Below are 23,034 nucleotides of genomic sequence, written 5' to 3' on the forward strand. Positions count from 1 at the left end.
GACCAGGCTAGCCTCAAATTCATAGATCTAACTGCCTCAGTCCCCTCTGAGTGCTGAGATTAGAGGCGTGCACCACCTCACCAGGCTCCTGGAAGAGGGGGAGGAAGGATTGAAAGGGTCAAGTGGTCAAGGACACAAAAAGAAAACCTACAAAATCAACAAACCTGGGACTATGGGGGATCACAGGGACTGAACCATCACCTAGAGATCATCCATGGAGTAGACCTAGACCCACACACAGGTGTAACAGGTACAGCTTGGTCTTCATGTGGGCTCTAACAGGAGGAGTGGGGACTGGCCCTGACTGTTGCCTGCTTTTGGGTCCCTTTGCCCTAAGGGGACCACCGACCACCTTGTGTAGTGTCAATAGAAGATGCCACCAGGTGTACTTGACATGCCAAGGTGGGTTGATACCCATGGGAGGTCTCCTCTTCCCTGAAACGAAAGGGAGGTGCATAAAGAGGAAGGGAAGGGAGGGGAGAGAAAAGCATGGGGTAGGAGACATAGGGACAGGGAGGAGAGGGAGGGAAGGGAAATGGACAGGGAGGAGAGGAGAGGGGAAGTTCCAGTCTAATATAAAGAATGTTAATTAACTAATTAATAATAAAAATAAGGAGACTCTACAATTGATTAAATCACTTTTATTCACTTTCTATTTCATTTGCAGGCTCTGTCTACAGAGATGTATGTGCCCATGCACACCAGGAAATGTCTCAGATCCCTGGATGTCCAGTCACTGATGGATGAAAACTCCTGTGTGTGCTGGGAACAGTCCACGTGTCCTCTGCAAGAGCACCATTGCTTTTGCCAACTGAGTTATCTCTACAGTCCCCACACACTGAGTTATGGTGGGAAAAAAGTCATTGCCTTTTTCTACCTATCTGAGTAAATGTTAATGTTTGTTTTCTCCTTGGTCCTGACCCCTTGGTCATGTGTTCTGCTCAGTGGAATCAAAACAGGTTCCTCAATACCTTCTAAAAACAATCTCTGTGCTGTGTTTCCTGCAAGCACCTAAGTTGACTCTCAGTCCTCAAGCCAGGAGAAAACAAAACAAAACAATTCCAGCAAGAAGGCAGATGTTAGGTAGAGCACAGCAGAGCCCAGGGCTGCCCACTTGGAGACCATTCCAACTTCTTCCAGATTTTTGAAATCCTGAGCCACCAGGCTGTCTTTCCCCAGATTCATTGTAAGTTGCTACCAACACCGGCTGTTGCTTCTAGGAGACAGGTGTAGGTGACAACTAAACAGGTGCTGGAATCACTCCAGGCTTTGTGGGGGGCCTCAGGGAAAAGATTGAAATGAAGCCAGGATCTGGAATGCTTCAGCCAGCAAGTGGGGATGGGCTTCCACTATTTCCTTCCACCCTGAGGTCTCAGAGACCTCAGAAGCATGAACTATAATGAAATCCAGGGCCTGTCTTTTCAGCTGTTGTGCACTGTGGAGGTCAGCCAGGAAGAGAGTTTGAGCAGCATTCTCCACTGAGAGGTCCCTGCAGAGGGCGTCCTCACACATGACTTTCAATTGCTCCAGGCCATACCTGTCAGCAGCTGCCAGCACATCAGGGGCCAAGCTGTGGAGGTTTGGCGCCTTCCCCGTGTAAATGAATCCCATCATCTCCTTGAAGACTTGAGGCTCCATGTCCTGGATCTCAATTTGGTCCTTTGGCTTCTCCTTCAGGTCGTGTTCAAACATGGCGCTGAAAACCGGAGAGCGAGCGGCTAAGATGGCCTTGTGAGCCCGGAATTCGTGACCACCTACCCACAGGCTGCAGTCTGTGAAGAGGGAAGTCTCCCACAGCTCCCCTAGGTCAGCAGTCAATGTGCACCTTGGAACCTTTATTGAAGATGCGGTGTCCTGTCCGGAGATGGTGGAGGAGTCTCCGACCACACTCACCTTGCAGAAGAGAGTGAGCCTGTCGTCGGGGAGTAGCCAATGGGTGTGGGACAAGAGGAAATCTCGAAGGATGAACTTTTTGAATCCCCTGTATTGACACGGCAGGAACTTTAAGATCCCTGTGCTCCTCACATCTTGGGATCTCTCTCCTTGAGCATTTATGATATAAATTCGGAAGCTTGCCCAAACTGGGCTCTTCGGACAGCGCGATTGCAGGTAAACTGACAGGTAATCTCGGCTCTCTTCATCAATCCCATCAGGGTAGAGTCTCAAACACCATTTCGGGCTGTCACTGGCTCCTGATGAAAAAGGTGGGCTTTCCATGGCTCCCCACATTCCCCCCATGCAAAAAGAGAAGTTGCTGATGGTCCACTTGTAGGAGAATTTCTGGACACTGATCCGTGTGGCACCCGAGCTCTCGGTGGCCAGGTTCCCTGACATTTCTGCTGGCGACAAAAGAATCAAGATTTGCTTCCTCTTCAACCTGTAGGATACAATGATACATGCTTTTTAGAATTTTTTTTACCTTCTGTTCCCTGCTCTGTTTCCTCTTCTTTGAGACTGGAAACTTCGGCCTCTGAGATTTTCTATCTAGATTTCAGTATTAATTTCAGACAAGGCAGTCCAAGCCCGAAGTGACCCTTACATTATTCCATTTCTTTCTCTGTACTGAATTAGATCAGTTGGTAACGAGTTTTGCATATAATACACAACTTTTTAAGTGTTTGGAACATTTTATACATTCTGTTAAAAAATGTATGTATTTTTAAATTTTTTTCACTTGATATCCCAATTGTAGCCCCCTCCCTCATTTCCTCCAGGCACCACCCTAACACCTTTGCCCCTCGATATCCCTACCAAAGTCCTCAGAGAGGAGAAGCCCTTCTCCCTTCCCAACTGACCACAGCCTATCAGGTCTCCTCAGGTCTGCCTACATCCTCTCCTTCTGCAGCATGGTAAAGCACCGGGCCACTGGAAAGTCATCTAAGTGCAGGCAAAAGAGTCCATGGCAGGAACAGCCCCAGCTCTACTTATTGTGGGCTCCATATTGAGATGGAGATGCCAATAGGCTACCTCTGAGTGAGGTGCCTGGCTTTCTCCATGCATGGCCCTTCTTTGGTGCACAGGAATCTGCAGGGACCATGGGCCGAGATTTCTTGACTCTGTTAGTCTTTTATAGAGGTCCTGTCCCATATGGGTCCTTCTATCCCCAACTCCTCCATAGCACTCCCTGTACTCTGCCCCAAGATGGGCTGTGAGACAGAGTTTCTGCTTTGATCACCTGTTGGGTAGAGCCAGGGAAACAACAGGTGGATCAATGGGATCCAATAAAAGATCCAAAAATAAACTCATCATTTAATTTTTAGGGAAGAAGGCAAACCATACAATAGAAAAAAGAAAGCACCTTCAATGAATTGTGCTGCTCTAGTCCCTGTCTACATGTCAAAAAATGCAAACAGATATGTTCCATGATGTTGGATTCAATGTGATCCCTGAGATGGTGAACTAGAAAATCCTGTCTGAGATCCCATTTTGGTCCTTGAGATTGTGAACTGTTTATACTGCCTTTGATCCCATTTGACCCCTGAGATTGTGAACTATAAAAACACAGGATTTAATAAAGTTAACCCTAGGTCAATGGGTGGAGCAAGAAAGCAGCTGACAGGGATTAAATGTAGGCAAGGCTTTGAGTAGAGGAACAATTAAGATAGCTTTCAGGATAACAGGATCTTGGGATTTTAGCTGGAGCTCCTTGGCCTTTGGAAGCTTTTGGACTTGGCTTTTTAGGTATTTTCTTCCTGGGCAGTCAGCTGAGCTAGTGAGACTTTGGGACCTTTTCCATCAGGAGGTGAGCTGAGCAGGAAGGTTAGCTGACTGCTTTCTCTGCCTCTCTGAGCTAGCAGGTTTTTCACCACAGCATCTGGCTCCTGTGTCTTTATTAGTAAAATAAAGTGATCTGGGAATTTCACTGAAACCATCCTAGATCCATAGTTATGACAATGAGCAAGACTCAAGTCCAAAAGGACAAAAGACATTAACATAAAATGAGGACCACTAAATCTATTAAAAGAGATAGTGTGGAAGATCGTTGAACTCTTTGGCACAGGAGACCTCTTCCTGAGGAAATACCAACAGCCCAGATTCTATGATCAACAATTAATAAGTGAGGCATCATTAAATTGAAAAGTTCCTATGAGACAGAGGCCACTGCCAAAAAACAAAACTATAGCCTACTGTCTGAGAAAAGATCTTGACCAACTCTACATCCAACAGAGGGCTAATATGCAGTCCATATAAGGAACTCAAGAAATTAAACACCAACAAATCAAATAATCCCATTAAAATATTGGGTACAGAGCTGAACAGAAAACTCTCAAGGAAAAACTATAAACTTTCTAAGAAGCACTTAACGAAAGGCTCAACATCCATAGCCATCAGGAAAATACAATCAATACCTCTCAGGGATTCCATCTTACACCTTCAGAATGGCTAAGACCAAAAACTCAGGACAGAGCACATGCTGGTAAGGATGTGGAGAAAGGGGAACACTCCTTCATTGCTAGTGAGAGTGTAAATGGGTACAACCATTTTGGAAATCATTCTGGCACTTTCTCTGAAACTTGGGAACAGCACTCCCTCAATACCCAAGCATACCACTCCTGAGCATGTACACCAAAGTTGCTCTACCATACAACAAAGACATTTTTTCTACAGTGTTATTGGTAATGGCCAGAAATTGGACAATCCAGATGTCCCTCAACCAAAGAATACAGAGAGAAACTGTGGTCCACATTCACCATGGAATTCTATTTCAGCTGTCAAAAACAAGGACATCATGAAAATTTCAGAGTAACAGAACTTAGAGAATGAAGGAAGCTAGATCAAGGGCATTAAGGAGAATGACTTACAGGCTGCAGTCAAACTAATCCACTGACCGATGGCTCTGCACAGAGATGCCAAGAGGCTCGTAAGCTGTTCAGTCCAGGAGGCGATGTCTCTGCTGGTCTTCAGTATACACTGCAATTCGGGAGAAGCAGGCTGTAACACCGGTGATGGACTGCACTTGCTAGCCAAGAAGGGCCAAGAGGCAAAAATCCCAAGCTTCCCTTTTCCATGCCCTTATATAGTCTTGCAGGGAAGGTGTGGCCTAATTAAAGGTGTGGTTGCCAGGCTCAAGACCTGGATTAAAAGGGTGTGGCTCCTTGTTTTGAGATATAGTGTCAACTTTGTGTCTTTGGACCTCCAAATCAGGATTCAAAAAAGATCTACCTACTAGAACTGAAGCAAAATCTTTCTCACAGGCAGGCCCTCCATTCTGGGGTTTGAGTTCATTCCAGATGGACTCAAGGTTTAGCAAGAATGGTCATCCCATGTGTATCGTCTTCCTGTAGCTAAAGTTTCATAAGTGAAGGGATGGTGTGAATTTCTACACAGCTACTCTTTCCTCTTGTGACTGTGTCACAATTAATCCTGCCATGAGCATGAAAACTGAAGGAGCTTTTTTCTCATCTGTCAGGGGTCTGACTGTCACATCAGGTGGGCAGGTGGAAGAGCTCACATATGGTGTCTCACAAGCAGAGCCAGAGACCTCTGAATGTGCTGTCTTCTTCGCTGTCTTTTTCCAATGCAGACTCTTGGTCCTTGCATGGGTCTATGCACCTTTACTCATGGTCTTTCCTCTCTACCTCAGATAATCATCCTTGGAATAACTATGTCTTCCCCAGGTATGCAATAAGTGTGATATTCTAAGTAGCCTGGTTGGCTGAAGCTGAAGAGACCATGTTAAAAACTGTCAGACTCCATTTTGTTAGAAACATCCTTAAACCGTCCCAAAGACCACAAACCCTGGAAAAATTTCTTGCTGGAGGGTCAAACTGTTCTACACTGAGTTGCAGTCTATTTGTACCTTGGTTATGTTTGATTCAATGATGTTATAACTGCCCATTTGCCATCTACATACTGGATTACACTTTGCATGTACACCAAACACTGCCATGCACACTTTCAAGACCATCCAGGTCTGTTTCTCGGCAAAATACCTTGAGTCAGAGCTGACCATTCTGTGTCACCATCCCTAGCACTCTATAAGCTAATTGCAGTTTTCTTCCTTTACATATGCAATACAAATTTCCCTCAAGGATCATTGAGATCCTGGACTAGCACCCTGCCTGAGCTCTGCAGCAGACACCCTGTGGGGGACTTCACTGCCCCACTCCTCACAGCTGCTGAGGGTCCCACAGATCTTACCATTCCAAACCATCCCCTTCTACATGACTGCTAGCAGTGGGAGTTGGACATCTCTGATTCTTCTCGCTGCTCTTGAGACCCTCTGCCTACTCCTGTGTTACCTCACACAGTCCTGGCGTGATGGGTTATGCCTACTATTAGTGCATCTTGTCATGTTGCAGTCAGTTGATATTCCTGTGAGGTGTAATTTGTTTGGAAGAAAAGTAGGAACAGTAGTTTTAGAGGAGAGGGGAAGTAGAGGGGGCTGAATCTGGAGAAACGTAGGGAGGGGAGGCTACAGTCCAGGTGTACTACTTGAGAGAAGAATAAAGAAAAAGAAAAAATAAGGTACCTCGCTCAAAAAGAACCAGGGCCAGACCATTTTAGCACAGAATTCGCCAAGACTTCCAAAGAACAGTTAGCACCAATACTCCTCAAATAATTCCACTAAATACCAACAGAAGGGTCATTGCCCAATCTGTTCATGACGCTACTGTTACCCTCATACCCAAACTACATAAAGACCCAACAAAGAAAGAGAATTACAGACCAGTTTCCTTTATGAAAAATTACAGAAGTACTCAATAAAATACTCAAAATCCAAACCCTAAATCACATCAAAGCTCATCCACCATGTTCCTCCTCATGCCAATGATGCAGAGATGGTTCAACATGCAAAAATCAATACATTGATTCTACTGTATAACCAAATTGAAAGATGAAAGGACGTGATCATCTCATTAGATGTAGAAAAGGCCTTTGACAAAATCTAACACCATTCATGAGAAACATCCTGGAGATATTAGAGACACAACAACTGAGCATAATAAAGGCAGGATCCAGCAAGCCCACAGCCAGCATCAACCTACATGGGGAGACACTCAAACCAACTCCACTAAAATCAGGAACAAGACAAGGTTGTCGACTCTCTCTACCCATAGAATACAGTACTTGATGTCTTCGAAAGAGCAACGAGACAACTGAAGGAGATAAAGGGCACACAGATTAGAAAGAAGAAGTCAAAATATTCTTCTTTGCAGATGATATGACGGTAGATGTGTGAACCTAAAAATTCCACCCTGGATCTTCTACAGCTAATAATCACTTTCATCAAGTACCTGGATATCAAAGTACTCACAAAAGTCAGCAGAGCTCCCAAATAAAAATGATAAACAGAATTAGAAAGAAATCCAGAAACCCACCTTTCACAATATCCTCGAGGAATATAAATTTCTTGAGCTAACTTTAGCCAAGCAATCAAAGGACTTATAAGACAAAAATTCAAGTCTTTGAAGAAAGAAGTTGAAGAAGATATAAGAAGATGGAAATATCCCCAATGCTCACAGATCAAGAGGATTAACATAGTAAAAATGACCACCTTACTAAAAACAATCTACACACTGGATGCAATCCCCACCAAAATGGCACCACAACTCTTCACAGATCTTCAAAGACAGTTCTCAATTTCATATGGAAACCCAACAAAAACACAACAACAAAAATGATAGCTATAACAATCCTGAGTAATAAAACAACTAAGGGGTTTCTCCTCATTTCTGATTTCAAGTTGTCTTATAGGGTTACAGTAATGAAAATTGTATGGTATCAGCCTAAAGCAGACATATTGATCAATGGAATGGAATTGAAGACTGAGACATAAACCTAAATATGTATCTATGGACACCTGGTTTTTCATAAATAGGCTAGAAATACACACTGGAAAAAGAGACAGAATATTTCACAAATGGTTCCAGTTTAACTTGCATTCATTTTCCTACACACTGGAAAAAAGACAGAATATTTCACCAATGGTGCCATCTAACTTGTCTTCTTCCTCCTGAGCCTCCTGAGCTTAGAGATTAAAAAAAAATTAAAAGTAAGCCATAGTCATAATTGGAGGGTGCTGCCATAGGGAAGTAGAAATGCACCAGCCTGGGAAAGTGTGTAGGGGATGTGTGCACACTGCAGGGGTCCGCTCCTCTGCTTCCATTCAGTCATGGTGCAATGCTTCAACACTAACTTAAACAGCAGGACATTTACACAGTGTGTGTGTATGTGTGTGTATGTGTGTGTGTATGTAAGAGAAAGAGAGAGAGAAAGAGAAGGAGAGAGAGAGAGAGAGAGAGAGAGAGAGAGAGAGAGAGAGAGAGAGAGAGAACAAAACAATGAGGGCTTGGAGTGGGTAAATGAGAAATACAAAAGGAGAATCCTTTTTTTTTTTCATTTCTCTGACTGCTTACAGTATTCCCAGAGGTCCCAAATACTATTAGAACCTAAGATACCATTTTGAACTGATTATCTAATGGGAATTCCCATCAAGTTCAATTGCAAAAGTGAATAAATTTAGGGCCCATCAATGTTCTTTAAACAAGTCCCAACTGTTTGATTTACCAATGAAGACTCAGGAGCCAGAGGCTAAGGTGAAGGCCTGCTAGCTCAGAGAGGCAGAGAAAGCACCCAGCTGACCTTCCTACTCAACTCATATCCCAGAGGAAAAAGCCAAAAGCTAAAAGTCAAAATCCCCCAAAGCTCTTCTTCAGCACTCTGTCTTAAATACTCCTTAAGTCAGTGCCCCTCCTTTCTCTTAATCCCTGTCAGCTGGTGCTGCTCCACCTCTTGACCTAGGGTTAATTTGACTTAATTCTGTTACAGAAAGCTATTGGAGCCAGGCATGGTGGTGCACGCCTTTTTTTTTTTTTTTTTTTTTTTTTTGTTTTGTTTTTATTTGTTTGTTTTTGGGACATGGTTTCTCTGTGTATCCCTGGCTGTCCTGTACTTGCTTTGTAGACCAGGCTGGCCTCAAACTCACAGCAAACTGCCTGCCTCTGCCTCCCTAGTGCTGAGATTTTGTTTGTTTGTTTGTTTGTTTTCTGTTTTTGGTTTTCGAGACTGATTCTCTCTATGTTAGCCTTGGCTGTCCTGGACTCACTTAGCAGCGATCTGCCTGCCTCTGCCTCTCGAGTGCTGGGATTAAAGGCGTGCGCCACCTCGCCCGGCCCTAGTGCTAGGATTAAAGGCATGCACCACAAAGCCTGGTTTTGCACATGCCTTTAATCCCAGCACTTGGGAGGCAGAGGCAGGTGGAGTGCTGTGAGTTTGAGGCCAGCCTGGTCTACAAAGTGAGTCCAGGACAGCCAAGGCCACACAGGAAAAACCCTGTATCAAAAACAAAAAACATCAACCAAAACAAAACAAAAAACCCAGGGGGACCTAGAAAAGCTGTGATAGTACAGGCAGCTCTGGAGGGAGGGCAGCAGAGGAGGAGGTGCAATAAACCCACTTGTGCCCATGGAGACTGCAGAATTGCATCTCCAAAGGTGAGGGGATGAGGTCAGGTGAAGAAGGCTGGCCATGAACTTAAAGAGCGTTGGTGCATGTACCTCTGCCTCAAAGAGGGGTGTCTGAGGCTCAACAGTCACTTCTGGGATTCAGAGAAACATTTACACTCACCAAAGAAGAAACTTATCTGGCAAACACCACTGTCCAGCTCATCTTTAACTTTGTTTCTTTAAGGATTTATTAACTTCTTTGTTGTTGTTGTTGTTGTTGTTTGTTTTGAAACAGGGCTTCTCTGTGTGGAGGTCTGGATGTCCTGGAACTTACTCTGTAGACCAGGCTGGCCTGAAACTCACAGAGGTCAGCCTGCCTCTGCTCCCCAAGCGCGGGGATTAAAGGCTTCGGCCACTACACCCAGGCTTGCCTTTTCTTTTATTTATTTGAGGATTTATTCACTTCCTTAAAACCTCTGTCATTCTCATAAAGTTTCTTTTAAGGTTTATGTCTTGTGCCTCAGCTGTGGTGGGGAATCGGGGCTTGGATCTAGAGCAGCAGAAGAGAGGAAGATGACAGGTAGCTTTCTTAGTAGTTTCACCTGTGGGTTATCACGGAGCGACAGCTTTTGTGGCTGGAATACAGCCATGAGTGGAAAAGAGGGGGGTAAAAGGGGATTGTCTGTGGGATCCACAGGAGATGTAGGGGGGTGTGGGCGGAAGGAAGGTTGCACATGTCGCTCTGTAGAAGTTATAAGGGTGAGACGGGGGATCTGGATTCTCACGGAAGGGGGGGTTGCCTCGCCTGTTTCCCTGCCCTGCTCTGCTGCCCTGTTCCTAGTAAAGGTCTACTGTGTTGGGGGCTGGGATGATGGGGGGCGTTGGGGTAAGGAAGACTGGGGGAGAAGATCTGTGTGACCCATTGGAAGGGGGAGATGAGGTCTCAGACAGGAAGGAAAGACCAGAGAAGAGTTTCTGCTACAGAGCTGGGACTGAGAATGGGGAAATTGGAAGTGGGGGAGCAAAGGATGGTACATAGATCTGCCTTTGGACTTCCTGTTACCCTGGAAAGAGTGGCCCTTGGCCTAGCATGGGGGCCTGTCCTGGGCTGGTGGAGATGGCAAAGAAAGAGCAGAGGGGAGTTAGAAGGGAAGATGTGCGGTATCCATAGCAGATGGGAACAGTGGGCAAACGAGGCTCCCACAGGAGGTCTGCTGCAGAGGTGGGCATGACACTGTGGCACTGGGTCTGTGAAGAGTGGGGAAGGTCTGCAGCAGTCTGCCTGGTTTCCTGGCAGACATGGCATGGATCCATGTTTCTCAACACTTTGCGGGAGCGTCTAATGACCCTTTCAAAGAGGTAGAATATCAGAAATCCTGCATATCAGGTGTTTCCGTTATGAGCCATAGCAGAACTGTATTACAGTTGCGAAGTCGCCAGGAAATAATTTAATGGTTGGGAGTCACCACAACGTGAGGAGCGGTATGAAGAAGCTGCAGCTGTGCTGGGTGTGGTGGCTTCCTTGACCACCCTGGCCCTTCCTTCCTTACCATGAGCCTGATGCTGAAATGCACGCCCTTAATCCCAGCACCCAGGGAGATAGAAGCAAGGCAATCTCTGTGAGTTCAGGGCCAGCCTGGTCTACAAAGTAAGACCAAGACAGTCAAGATTACACAGAGAAACCCTGTCTAAAAAAAAAAAAGTATTCTAGCAGGGCAAACAGATGCAAAGATTAGGCAGAGCTCAGAGAATCTTTTTTTTTTTTTTTTTTTTTTTTTGCGACAAGGTATCTCTGTTTAGCCTTGGTTGTCATGGACTTATTTGTAGACCAGGCTGGCCTCAAATTCAAAGATCCACGTGCCTCAGCCCCCTCTGAGTGCTGGGATTAGAGGCGTGCACCACCTCACCAGGCTCATGGAAGAGGGGGAGGAAGGATTGAAAGGGTCAAGTGGTCAAGGACACAAAAGGAAAACCTACAAAATCAACAAACCTGGGACCATGGGGGATCACAGGGACTGAACCATCACACAGAGAACGTCCGTGGAGCAGAACCAGACCTGCACACATGTGTAACAGGTACAGCTTGGTCCTCATGTGGGCTCTAACAGGAGGAGTGGGGACTGGCCCTGACTGTTGCCTGCTTTTGGGTCCCTTTGCCCTAAGGGGACCACCGACCACCTTGTGTAGTGTCAATAGAAGATGCCACCAGGTGTACTTGACATGCCAGGGTGGGTTGATACCCATGGGAGTTCTCCTCTTCCCTGAAACGAAAGGGAGGGGGCATAAGAGGAGGGGAAGGAAGAGGATAGACAGGAACAGGGAGGGGGGGAGAGAAAGGGACAGGGAGGAGGGGAGAGGGGAAGGTCCAGTCTAATGTAAAGAATGTTAATTAACTAATTAATAATAAAAAATAAAGGGACTCTACAATTGATTAAAACACTTTTATTCACTTTCTATTTCAATTGCAAGGCTCTGTCTACAGAGATGTATGTGCCCATGCACTCCAGAAAGTGTCTCAGGTCCCTGGATGTCCAGTCACAGATGGATGAAACTCCTGTGTGTGCTGGGAAGAGTCAACATGTCCTCTGCAAGAGCACCATTGCTTTTATCACCTGAGTTAACTCTCCAGTCCCCACATACTGAGTTATGGGTGGAAAACAAGTCTTTTTGTCTTTTCCTACCTTTAAGAGTACATGTTAATGTTTCTTTTCTCCTTGCTCCTGACCCCTTGGTCATGTGTTCTGCTCAGTCGAATCAAAACAGGTTCCCCGACACCTCCTAAAAACCATCTCTCGATACTGTGTTTCCTGCAAGCACCTAAGTTGACTCAGTCTTCAAGTCAGTGGACAAAATGAAACAATTCCAGAAAGAAGGCAGATGTTAGGTAGAGCACAGCAGAGCCCAGGGCTACCCACATGGCAATCATTTCAACTTCTTCCAGATGTTTGAAATCCTGAGCCACCAGGCTGTCTTTCCCCAGATCCACTGTAAATGCAGCAGTAATGCCTTAGTGTACCTGGAGGTCACTGGTCACAGCACTGTCTACCCTTGAGGAAGACAGGGCTAGGTCACATCTAACCAAGAGCTAGGATCTCTTCAGGCGTTTGAGAGGGGGCTCCAGCCAAGGACCCTGTGGAGAAGCCAGGTTCTGGAATGCTTCAGCCAGCAAGTGGGGATGGGCTTCCCCCATTTCCTTCCACCCTGAGGTCTCAGAGACCTCAGAAGCATGAACTGTAATGAAACCCAGGGCCTGCATTTTCAGCTCTTGTGCACTGTGGAGGTCAGCCAGGAAGAGAGTGTGAGCAGCATTGTCCACTGAGAGGTCCCTGCAGAGGGCGTCCTCACACATGGCCTTCAAGCGCTCCAGGCCATACCTGTCAGCAGCTGCCAGCACATCAGGGGCCAAGCTGTGGAGGTTTGGCGCCTTCCCCGTGTAAATGAATCCCATCATCTCCTTGAAGACTTGAGGCTCCATGTCCTGGATCTCAATTCGGTGTTTTTGTTTCTCCTTCATGTCATGTTCAAACATGGCTCTGAAAACCAGAGAGCGAGCCGCTAAGATGGCCTTGTGAGCCCAGAATTCATGACCACCTACCCACAGGCTGCAGTCTGTGAAGCGGGAAGTCTCCCACAGCTCCCCTAGGTCAGCAGTCAATCTGCACCTTGGAACCTTTATCGCAGGTGTCCAGTCTTCTTCAGAAATGCTATAGGTGTCTTGGACCATGGTCACATTGCAGAGCAGGGTGAGGTTGTTCTCAGGGAGAAGGTCTTCTGCCAGGGACAAAAGGAAATCTTGAAGGATGAACATTTTGCATCCCCAGTTGTCGCCAGGAAGGAACTTGAAGACTTGTAGGCTAATCATTCCCACAGTTTTGTCTCCTTCCGCATTTATAATCCAAAACTGGAACTTTGCCCAAACAGGGGTCTTCAGACTCCTGAGCAACACCAGGTAAACTGACAAGTAATCTTTGCTTTCTATGTCAATGCCTTTGGGGTGAACTCTCAAACACCATTTCAGGTTGTCATTGGCTCCTGATGAGAAAGTCCCACTGAAAATGGGGTCCGGCATTCCCTCCAGGCAATAGGAGAAGTTGTGGATGGTCCACCTGTAGGAAATCTCCTGTACAGCAATATGTGTGGAGCCCCGGGTTGCGACTGCTTCGTCCCCTGACATTTCTACTGGAGACAGTTTGAGGTTCAATTTCTATCCAAAGCGAAGAATTAAGATATGGTTTCTCTTCTTCCTGTAGGACATAAGAACAAAAACTTTTCAGAATTTTAGTGTCTCACCTCCACTTTGTTCCCCACTTGCTGAGACTGGAAAGGTGTGTGTCTCTGTAATTATCTACCCAGATTTCAATATTAATTTCAGACAAGACCGTCAGGGCCCCTAGTGACTCTTACATTTCTCCATTTCTTTCTCTGTACTGAATTAGATAAACTGGGAACTAGTTTTGCCTATAATACACAACTTTTTAAGTGTTTGGGAAATTTTTATACATTCTGTTGAAAAAATTTATGTATATTTAAATATTTTTCACTTGATAACCCAATTGTAGCCTCCTCCCTCATTTCCTCCAGGCATCATCTTTGTCCCTCGATTTCCCTATCCAAGTCCTCACAGAGGGGGAGCCCTTCTCCCCTACCAACTGACCCCAGCCTATCAGGTCTCCTCAGGTCTACCTACATCCTCTTCCTCTGCGGCATGGTAAAGCACCCGGCCATGGGAAAGTCATCTAAGTGCAGTCAACAGACTCCATGGCAGGAACAGCCCCAGCTCTACTTATTATGGGCCCCATATTGAGATGGAGATGCCAATAGGCTACCTCTGAACAGGGTGCCTGGCTTTTCTCCATGCATGGTCCTTCTTTGGTGCACAGGAATCTGCAGGGACCATGAGCCCAGATTTCTTGACTCTGTTAGTCTTTTATAGAGATCCTGTCCCATATGGGTCCTTCTATCCCCAACTCCTCCATAGCACTCCCTGTACTCTGCCCTAAGTTGGGCTGTGAGACTGAGCTTCTGCTTTGATCTCCTGATGGGTAGAGCCAGGGAAACAACGCTCTGGACAATAGCCACAAAAACCATAAAGAATCTTGATGTAACTGTAACCAAGGAACTAAATGTCTTGTATGAAAAAAAAAACCCATCAAATCTCTGAAGAAAGAGACTGAAGAAGATATGAGAAGATGGAAAGATCTTTCATGGTTGAGGATAGGTAGGATTAACCAAGAAACAATGACCACAGCAACCCACAGATTTAATGCAGTTCCCATTAAATGCCAACATAATTCTTTACGGCTCCTGAAAAACCAGCTCTCAACTTCATTTGGGACAACAAAAATCCAGAATAGCTAAGACAATCCTGACCATGAAAACATCTTCTGGAGGGATGGTTGTCCCTGATCTCAGGATGTACTATAGAGCAAGAGTGATAAAAAGTGCATGGTACTGGCATAAACACAGACAGGTTGATCAATGGGATCCAATAAAAGTTCTGGAAATACACTCACACATGTAATTTTTGAGGAAGAAGGCAAACCATATGACAGAAAAATGAAAGTACCTTCAATGAATTGTGCTGGTCTAGTGCGTGTCTACATGTCAAAAAAGCAAACAGATATGTTCCATGATATTGGATTCAATGTGATCCCTGAGATGGTGAACTAGAAAATCCTGTCTGAGATCCCATTTTGGTCCTTGAGATTGTGAACTGTTTATACTGCCTTTGATCCCTTGTGACCCCTGAGATTGTGAGCTATAAAAACACAGGATTTAATAAAGTTAACCCTAGGTCAATGGGTGGGGCAAGCAAGCAGCTGACAGGGATTAAGTGTAGGCAAGGCTTTGAGTAGAGGAACAATTAAGATAGCTTTCAGGATAACAGGATCTTGGGATTTTAGCTGGAGCTCCTTGTCCTCTGGAAGCTTTTGGACTTGGGTTTCTAGGTAATTTCTTCCTGGGCAGTCAGCTGAGCTAATGAGACTTTGGGACCTTTAGCTGGAGCTCCTTGTCCTCTGGAAGCTTTTGGACTTGGGTTTCTAGGTATTTTCTTCCTGGGCAGTCAGCTGAGCTAATGAGACTTTGGGACCTTTTCCATCAGGAGGTGAGCTGAGCAGGAAGGTTAGCTGACTGCTTTCTCTGCCTCTCTTAGCTAGCAGGTTTTTCACCACAGCATCTGTCTCCTGTGTCTTTATTGGAAAAATAAAGTGATCTGGGAATTTCACGGAAACCAACCTAGATCCATAGTTATTACAGTGCAAACCTCAAGTGCCAGAGCACAAAAGACATTATCATAAAACGAGGAACACTAAATCTATTAAAAGAGATAGTGTGGAAGATCCTTGAACTCTTTGGCACAGGAGACAACTTCCTGAAGAAATACCAACAGCCCAGACTCTAAGATCAACAATTAATAAGTGAGACATCATTAAATTGAAAAGTTCCTATGAGACAGAGGCCACTGCCAAAAAACAAAACTATGGCCTACTGTCTGAGAAAAGATCTTCACCAACTCTACATCCAACAGAGGGCCAATATGCAGTCCATATAAGGAACTCAAGAAATTGAACACCAACAAACCAAATAATCCAATTAAACTATTGGGTACAGAGCTGAACAGAAACCTCTCAAGGAAAAAATATGAAATTTCTAAGAAACACTTAACGAAAGGCTCAACATCCATAGCCATCAGGAAAATACAATCAATACCTCTCAGGGATTCCAACTTACACCTTCAGAATGGCTAAGACCAAAAACTCAAGACAGAGCACATGCTGGTAAGGATGTGGAGAAAGGGGAACTCTCCTTCATTGCTAGTGAGAGTGCAAACGGGTAAAACCATTTTTGAAATCATTCTGGCACTTTCTCTGAAACTTGGGAACAGCACTCCCTCAATACCCAAGCATACCGCTCCTGGGCATATACACCAAAGATGCTCTACCATACAACAAGGACATTTGTTCTACAATGTTACTGGTAATGGCCAGAAATTGGACAATCCAGATGTCCCTCAACCAAAGAATGCATAGAGAAACTGTGGTCCATCTACACCATGGAATTCTATTTCAGCTATCAAAAACAAGGACATCATGAAAATTTCAGAGTAACAGAACTTAGAGAATGAAGGAAGCTAGATCAAGGGCATTGAGGAAAATGACTTACAGGCTGCAGTCAAGCTAATCCACTGACCGCTGGCTGTGCACAGAGATGCCTAGAGGCCTGTCAGCTGTTCAGTCCAGGAGTCGATGTCTCTGCTGGTCTTCAGTATACACTGCAAACCTGCAGACGCAGGCTGTAATGCCGGTGATGGACTGCACTTGCTAGCCAACAGGGGCCAAGTGGCAAAAATCCCAAGCTTCCCTTTTACCTGCCCTTATATAGTCTTGCAGGGAAGGTGTGGCCTAATTAAAGGTGTGGTTGCCAGGGTCAAGACATGGATTAAAATGGTGTGGCTCCTTGTTTTGAGATATAGTGTCAACTTTGTGTCTTTGGACTTCCAAATCGTGATTCCATATGGATCTGCCTACTTGAACTGAAGCAAAATCTTTCTCACAGGCAGGCCCTCCATTCTGGGGTTGAGTTCATTCCAGATGGACTCAAGGTTTAGCAAGAAGGGCCATCCCATGTGTATCTTCTTCCTGTAGCTAAGTCCATATGTGAAGGGATGGTGTGAATTTCTACAAGCTACTGTTTCCTGTTGTGATTGTGTTACAATTATCCCTACCATGAGCGTGAAAATGGAAGGAGTGTTTTACTCATCTGTCAGGGGTCTGACTGTCACAACAGGCGGGCAGGTCGAAGAGCTCACCTTTGGTGTCTCACAAGCAGAGCCAGAGACCTCTGAATGTGCTGTCTTCTTCGCTGTCTTTTTCCAATGCAGACTCATGGTCCCTGCATGGGTCTATGCATCTTTATTCATGGTCTTTCCTCTCTGCCTAAGATAATCATCCTTGGAATAACTATGTCATCCCCTGTATGCAATAAGTGTGATATTCTAAATATCCTGGTTGGCTGAGGCTGAAGAGACCATGATAAAAACTGTAAGACTCCATTTTGTTAGAAACATCCTTAAAACATCCCAAAGACCACAAACCCTGGAAAAATTTCTTGCTGGAGGGTCAAACTGATCTACACTGAGCTGCAGTCTATTTGTACTTTTATTATGTTTGATTCAATGATGTCATAACTGCCCCTTTGCCATCTACATACTCTATTACACTTTGCATGTACACTAAACACTGCCATGCACACTTTCAAGACCATCCAGATCTGTTTGTCAGCAAAATACCTTGAGTCTGAGCTGACCACCATGTTTTACCATCCTCAGCACTCTATAAGCTAATTGCCTTTTTCTTCCTTTACATATGCAATACAAATTTGCCTCAAGGATCATTGAGATCCTGGACTGGCCCCCTGCCTGAGCTCTGCCACAGACACCCTGTGGGGGACTTCACTGCCTCACTCCTCACTGCTACTGAGGGTCCCACAGATCTTACCATTCCAAACCATGCCCTTCTATATGACTGCTAGCAGTGGGAGTAGGACATCTCTGATTCTTCTGGCTGCTCTTGAGACCCTCTGCCTACTCCTGTGTTACCTCACCCAGCCCTGGTGTGATGGGTTAAGCCTACTCTTAGTGCATTTTGTCATGCTGTGGTCAGTTGATATCCCCAGGAGGCATACTTTGTTTGGAGGAAAATTAGGAACAGTAGTTTTAAAGGAGAGGGGAAGTAGAGGGGGCAGAATCTGGAGGAGCATAGGGAGGGGAGGCTGCGGTCGGGATGTACTGCTTGAGAGAAGAATAAAGAAAAAGAAAAAATAAGTTACCTCACACAAAAAGAACCAGGGCCAGACCATTTTAGCACAGAATTCACCAAGACTTGCAAAAAACATTTAGCACCAATACTCCTCAAGTAATTCCACTAAATAGCAACAGAAGGCTCATTGCCCATATGTTCATGAGGTCATTGTTACCCTGATACCCAAACTACATGAAGACCCAACAAAAAAAGAGAATTACAGACCAATTTCCTTTATGAAAAATTGTGTGTGTGTGTTTTGGGGTGGGTTGGTGAGGTGGCATAATTATTTTTTCCTTTTTGTCTTTATTTATTGTTCATGCTTACAGTGCAGCCTCGCCACAGTCCTCCCTTCCACTTCTCCTCCAGTTCCTCCCACCTCTGTCCCTCTCCTCTGACTTATTTCAGGAAACAGAAGGTTTTCCAAGGACACCAAGAGAACACAGCACTGGGCTGTGGGAGCACACTCCATCCCAGCGCTCAGGAGGAAGAGAAAGTCATAGCTCTGTGAGTTTGAGGGCAGCCTGGTTTACAGAGCAACTTCCAGGACAGCCGGGGGTACATAGAAAAATGCTGTCTCAAAAAATAAAAAGTGGTGGGGCACCCTGGAATCAAACCCTCAATTCAAGGCTGTGTGAGGCAACCCAGTCAGAGGAAAACAATCCCAAGATTGGGCAAACAAGTTAAAGACATCTTCCCTTTTATTGTTAGGATTACCACAAAAACCCCAAGCTAAAAAACAAAAAAATCATAACAGAGCCAGGAGTGGCAGTGTATGCCTGTTATCCCAGCACTCAGGGAGGCAGAGGCAGGTAGATTTCTAGGAGGTTGAGGCCAGCCTGGTCTACAAAGTCAGTCCAGGACAGCAGGGCTACACAAAGAAATCCTCAAAAAACAAAAACAAAAACAAAAACATCAAAACATATATGCAGAGGTCATAGCTCTGACAGACAAAGGCCCTGTGATTGCTCAGTCCGGCTCTGTGAAGTCCTGTGGGCCCTGCTTATTTGATTCTGTGGGCTGTTTTCTCCGGGTGTCCTCAACCCCTCTTCCTCCGACATTCTCCCCCACCTTTTGGCTGTTTTCCTGAGATCCACCTATTATTCCCTGTTGGTCCCTGCATCTGCTCTCACTAGATACCAGAGGAAGCCCGTAGGCTTCGCCCTTTCCAAACTACTTTATTTGGGGTTCTCTAAACGGTTATACCTCCCTACCTACCTACCTACTCTAGCTAGGAGAGAAAGGAGATTTGTGGGAACAGGAGAATTAGATCCTTTTGATTTTAGTCCCTGGGAGCGATTCCCCTGGCGTACTCAGAAGGAGTTCTGCAGACCAGCAATTCCACCAAAGTTGCTGCTGGAACCTAGAACAGCAGCTGGAGCCTGGAGCCTCGGGGCCTTCCCTGGAGCTGTTCTCTCTAGGAGAGTCTCAAAGTGGAGTGATGAACAGCCAAACAATACCAAGACCCAAAAAGCCCAACCTCTTGTTTTCGGCTCATGTATATATATCCTCTCAGAGTCTGTACTAGGATGTGTTTCAGCTGGCAAAAACCAAGTGCCCTCTCCCAGTCCCACCCCTGAGGTGGTTTGACTTCTAAGGGGATAAACATCACCTGTTCTCTCATAAGTCTGTCCACCATCCCACACTTGGGTCAAACCAAAACATGTTCACATCCAATATGCATCCCACAACTGGGATCAAAACAAAAACATGTTTACACCCACTACAGAAGCCTCTGATGATTATTGAGCTAAGGACTGATTTATGGGTATAGCAGAATAGGGGTCATTTAATTAACTTTTTTCCAGTCCTGTTTGGTTTCACTCTAGGTCTCTGGGCTATCCAGCTTTTACTTGGCCATCCAGACAGTGTCAGGCATGAGCTCCCTCTCCTGGGATGAACCTCAAGTTAGACCAGTAGCTGCCTACACCCAGTAGCTCTGAGACACCATTTCTTCATCATGTCTTGTAGACAGGACAGGTTGTAGGTCAAAATTTTTATGGCTGGGCTGGCTTCCTACCACTGGAAAGAGACACACAGAGTGTATAACCAGAGACAGACAAACAGAAGCAGAAAGGGACAGACAGAGAAAAAGAGAGAGGTGGAGCGAGACAGACACAGAAAGACAAACACCCCACCCAACCTTAGATGTCCTGGACTTGCTTTGAACACCAGACTGGCCTTGAATTCAGGGAGATGCATCTGCCTCTGCCTTCCTGCATGGCTTCTTTTCATTCTTTGTTTAGTAAATCTCCTCCTACTGTTTTGTTGTTGATCTTGTTTTGTTTTGACATAGATTTTGTGTTGCCCCTGTTTTTTGTTTCATTTTGTTTTGGTTTTTTGTTTGTTTTGATTTGTATTTCCCTGATGACCAGGTACTTGAGCTTTTCTTTAAGTGTTTCTCAGTCATTCAGTATTCCTTTCTTGAGAACTCTCTGTTTAGGTCTGTACCCCTCTTATATTGGATTATTTTGGTTGTTGGTGTTTAATGTCTTGAGTTCTTTATATATTTTGGATATTAGCCCTCTGTCAGATGTAAAGTTGCTGAACACTTTTCCCAGTCTGTGGGCTGTCCTTTTGTTCTGTTGTCAGTGTCCTTTGCTTTGTAGAAGCTTTTCAGTTTCATGAGGTCCTATTTATTAATTGTTGATCTTAGAGCCTGAGCTGTTGGTGGTCTGTTCAGGAAGTTGTCTCCTGTGCCAAGGAGCTCAAGGCTCCTCCCCAGCTTTTCTTGTAACAGATTAGTGGGTCTGGTTTTAGGTTCGGGTCTTTAATCCACTTGGATTTTTATTTTGTTCAGGGTAATAAATAGGAGTGTATTTGCATTTTTCTACACACAGATATCCAGGTGAACCAGGACCATTTGTTGAAGATGCTATCTAATTTTTTCCATGGTGTGAATTTGGCTTCTTTGTGAAAAATCAAGTGTCCTCAGGTGTATGGATTTATTTCTGGGTCTTCTATTTGATTCCATTGATCCAGCAGTCTGTTTCTATGCAGTACCATGCCATTTTTTATCACTGTTTCTCTATAGTACAGCTGGAGATCAGGGATGGAGATATCTCCAGAAGGTTTTTTTATTGTGTAGGATCGTCTTAGCTATTCAGGGTTTTTCTCCATAGGAAGTTGAGAGCTGTTCTTTCAAGGTCTGTAAAGAATTGTGCTGGCATTTTGTTGGGAATTGCATTGAATCTGTAGAGTGCTTTTGGCAAGATGGCCATTGTCACTATGTTAATCCTACCTATCCATGAGTATGGGAGATCTTTCCATCTTCTGATATCTTCTTCAATTTCTTTCTTCAGAGACTTGAAGTTTTCTTCATACAAGTCTTTCACTTGCTTGCTTTGAGTTACTCTAAGATACTTTATGCATTTTGTGGTTATTGTGAAAATTGTTGTTTCCTCAATTTTTTTCTCAGCCTGTTTTTCTTTTGTATAAAGGAAGACTACTGTTTTTTTTTTTCAGTTAATTTTGTATCCAGCCTCTTTGCTAAAGGTGTTTATCAGCTGTAGGAGTTCCTTTGTAGGCTTTCTACTGTTTCTCTTATTGTTGAGTTTCAACTTTAGCCCATGGTGGTTTGGTAAGGTTCAAGGGCTATTTCCATCTTCTTGTATCCGTTGATGTTTTCTTTGCGACCAAGTGCACAGTCAATTTTGGAGAAGGTTTTATGTGGTGCAGGGAGTAAGGTATATCCTTTTGTGTATGGGTGAAATGTTCTGTAGTTATCTTTCAGGTCCATTTGATTCATGACATCTATTAGGTTCAGAATTTCTCCATGTAGTTTCTGCCTTAATGATTTGTCTATTGGGGAGAATAGGATGTTGAAGTGTCTCACTATTAATATGTTGGGTTTGGTGTGTAATGAAGCTTTAGGAATGTTTGTTTTATGAATATGGGTGATCCTGAATTGGGACATAGATGTTCAGGATTGAGATGCCATCTTGGTATATATTTCCTTTGATAAGTATGAAGTATCCTTCCAAATCTCTTTTGATTAGTTTTTGTTTAAAATCTATTTTATTAGACAGTAGAATGGCTACTGCAGCTTGTTTCTTGGGTCCATTTGTTTGAAATACCTTTTCCCAACCCTTTACTCTTAGGTAATGTCTATCTTTATTGATCAGGTATGTTTCTTGTGTGCAGCAAAATGATTGTTCCAGTTTCTGCATTCATTCTGTTAGCCTGTGTCTTTGTATTGAGGAGTTGAGGCCATTGGTGTTGAGAGATATTAATTACCAGTGGTTTAGTTCCCTAAGTGAAACTTTTATTAACTTATAGCTAACCCCCTTAAGCAAAAGTGAACATTGGTAACGGAACAAAGACACCCACCCCACCTACTGGGAATGGGGACATGGTGTTCTCTAAATTATTTTTTGCTGTCTGAAGGTGAAAACATCTTTTTGTTACCCTTTGAAAAAACAGAATATTGGTCAAGTGCTGGAAGAGCCTGCTGTATCTGTTTCTGCCCAGTTCTTTTGGGATCGATCCTTTTGGCTAGCCTTTTTGATTTAATGTGCATGCAATTTATTGAGGAAACAGTAATGACAGATGCAGAGGTTTGGTCTTCATTATTGTCCTCTTTTTGCCCTGAAAATAAGCAAACCTTTGAAGTTATTAGTATAGCTATATCTGTACATATATAATTTCTCAAGGAAACGACGGTTGAGGTGCCTTCCTCGCTGTGTCAGAGGCCGTCCTTTAAGTTGAATTCGCCAGGCTGCCTGCTTTGTCTTCATTACTGTCCTGTTTTTTAGGTCTGAAAATAAGCAACTTTTGAAATTATTAGTATAGTTATTTAAGCAAACTTTTGAAATTATTAGCTTGACATGGATTTATAATTATTA

At 44.4% G+C, this 23,034-nt stretch overlaps 3 protein-coding genes across 3 annotated transcripts in view; 1 reads left to right on the forward strand and 2 right to left on the reverse strand.

The window, feature by feature from the left end:
* Window positions 1-23,034, forward strand: part of LOC311590337 (speckle-type POZ protein-like) — a 399,822-nt gene that overhangs the window by 217,887 nt on the left and 158,901 nt on the right. The window lies entirely within an intron of this gene.
* Window positions 1,282-2,334, reverse strand: LOC311590210 (speckle-type POZ protein-like; the record flags this gene model as incomplete). The annotated part of the gene is made up of 1 exon (XM_084769087.1): window positions 1,282-2,334. The coding sequence occupies one exon, from the start codon at window positions 2,332-2,334 to the stop codon at window positions 1,282-1,284; it is 1,053 nt and encodes a 350-aa protein (XP_084625213.1).
* On the reverse strand, window positions 12,475-13,563 carry LOC311590212 (speckle-type POZ protein-like; the record flags this gene model as incomplete). Its single annotated transcript, XM_084769088.1, has 1 exon — window positions 12,475-13,563. One exon carries the CDS (start codon window positions 13,561-13,563, stop codon window positions 12,475-12,477), a length of 1,089 nt encoding a protein of 362 aa, XP_084625214.1.

This window comes from Acomys minous (genome assembly GCF_964271855.1).
Source record: "Acomys minous genome assembly, chromosome: 19".
NCBI lineage: Eukaryota > Metazoa > Chordata > Mammalia > Rodentia > Muridae > Acomys > Acomys minous.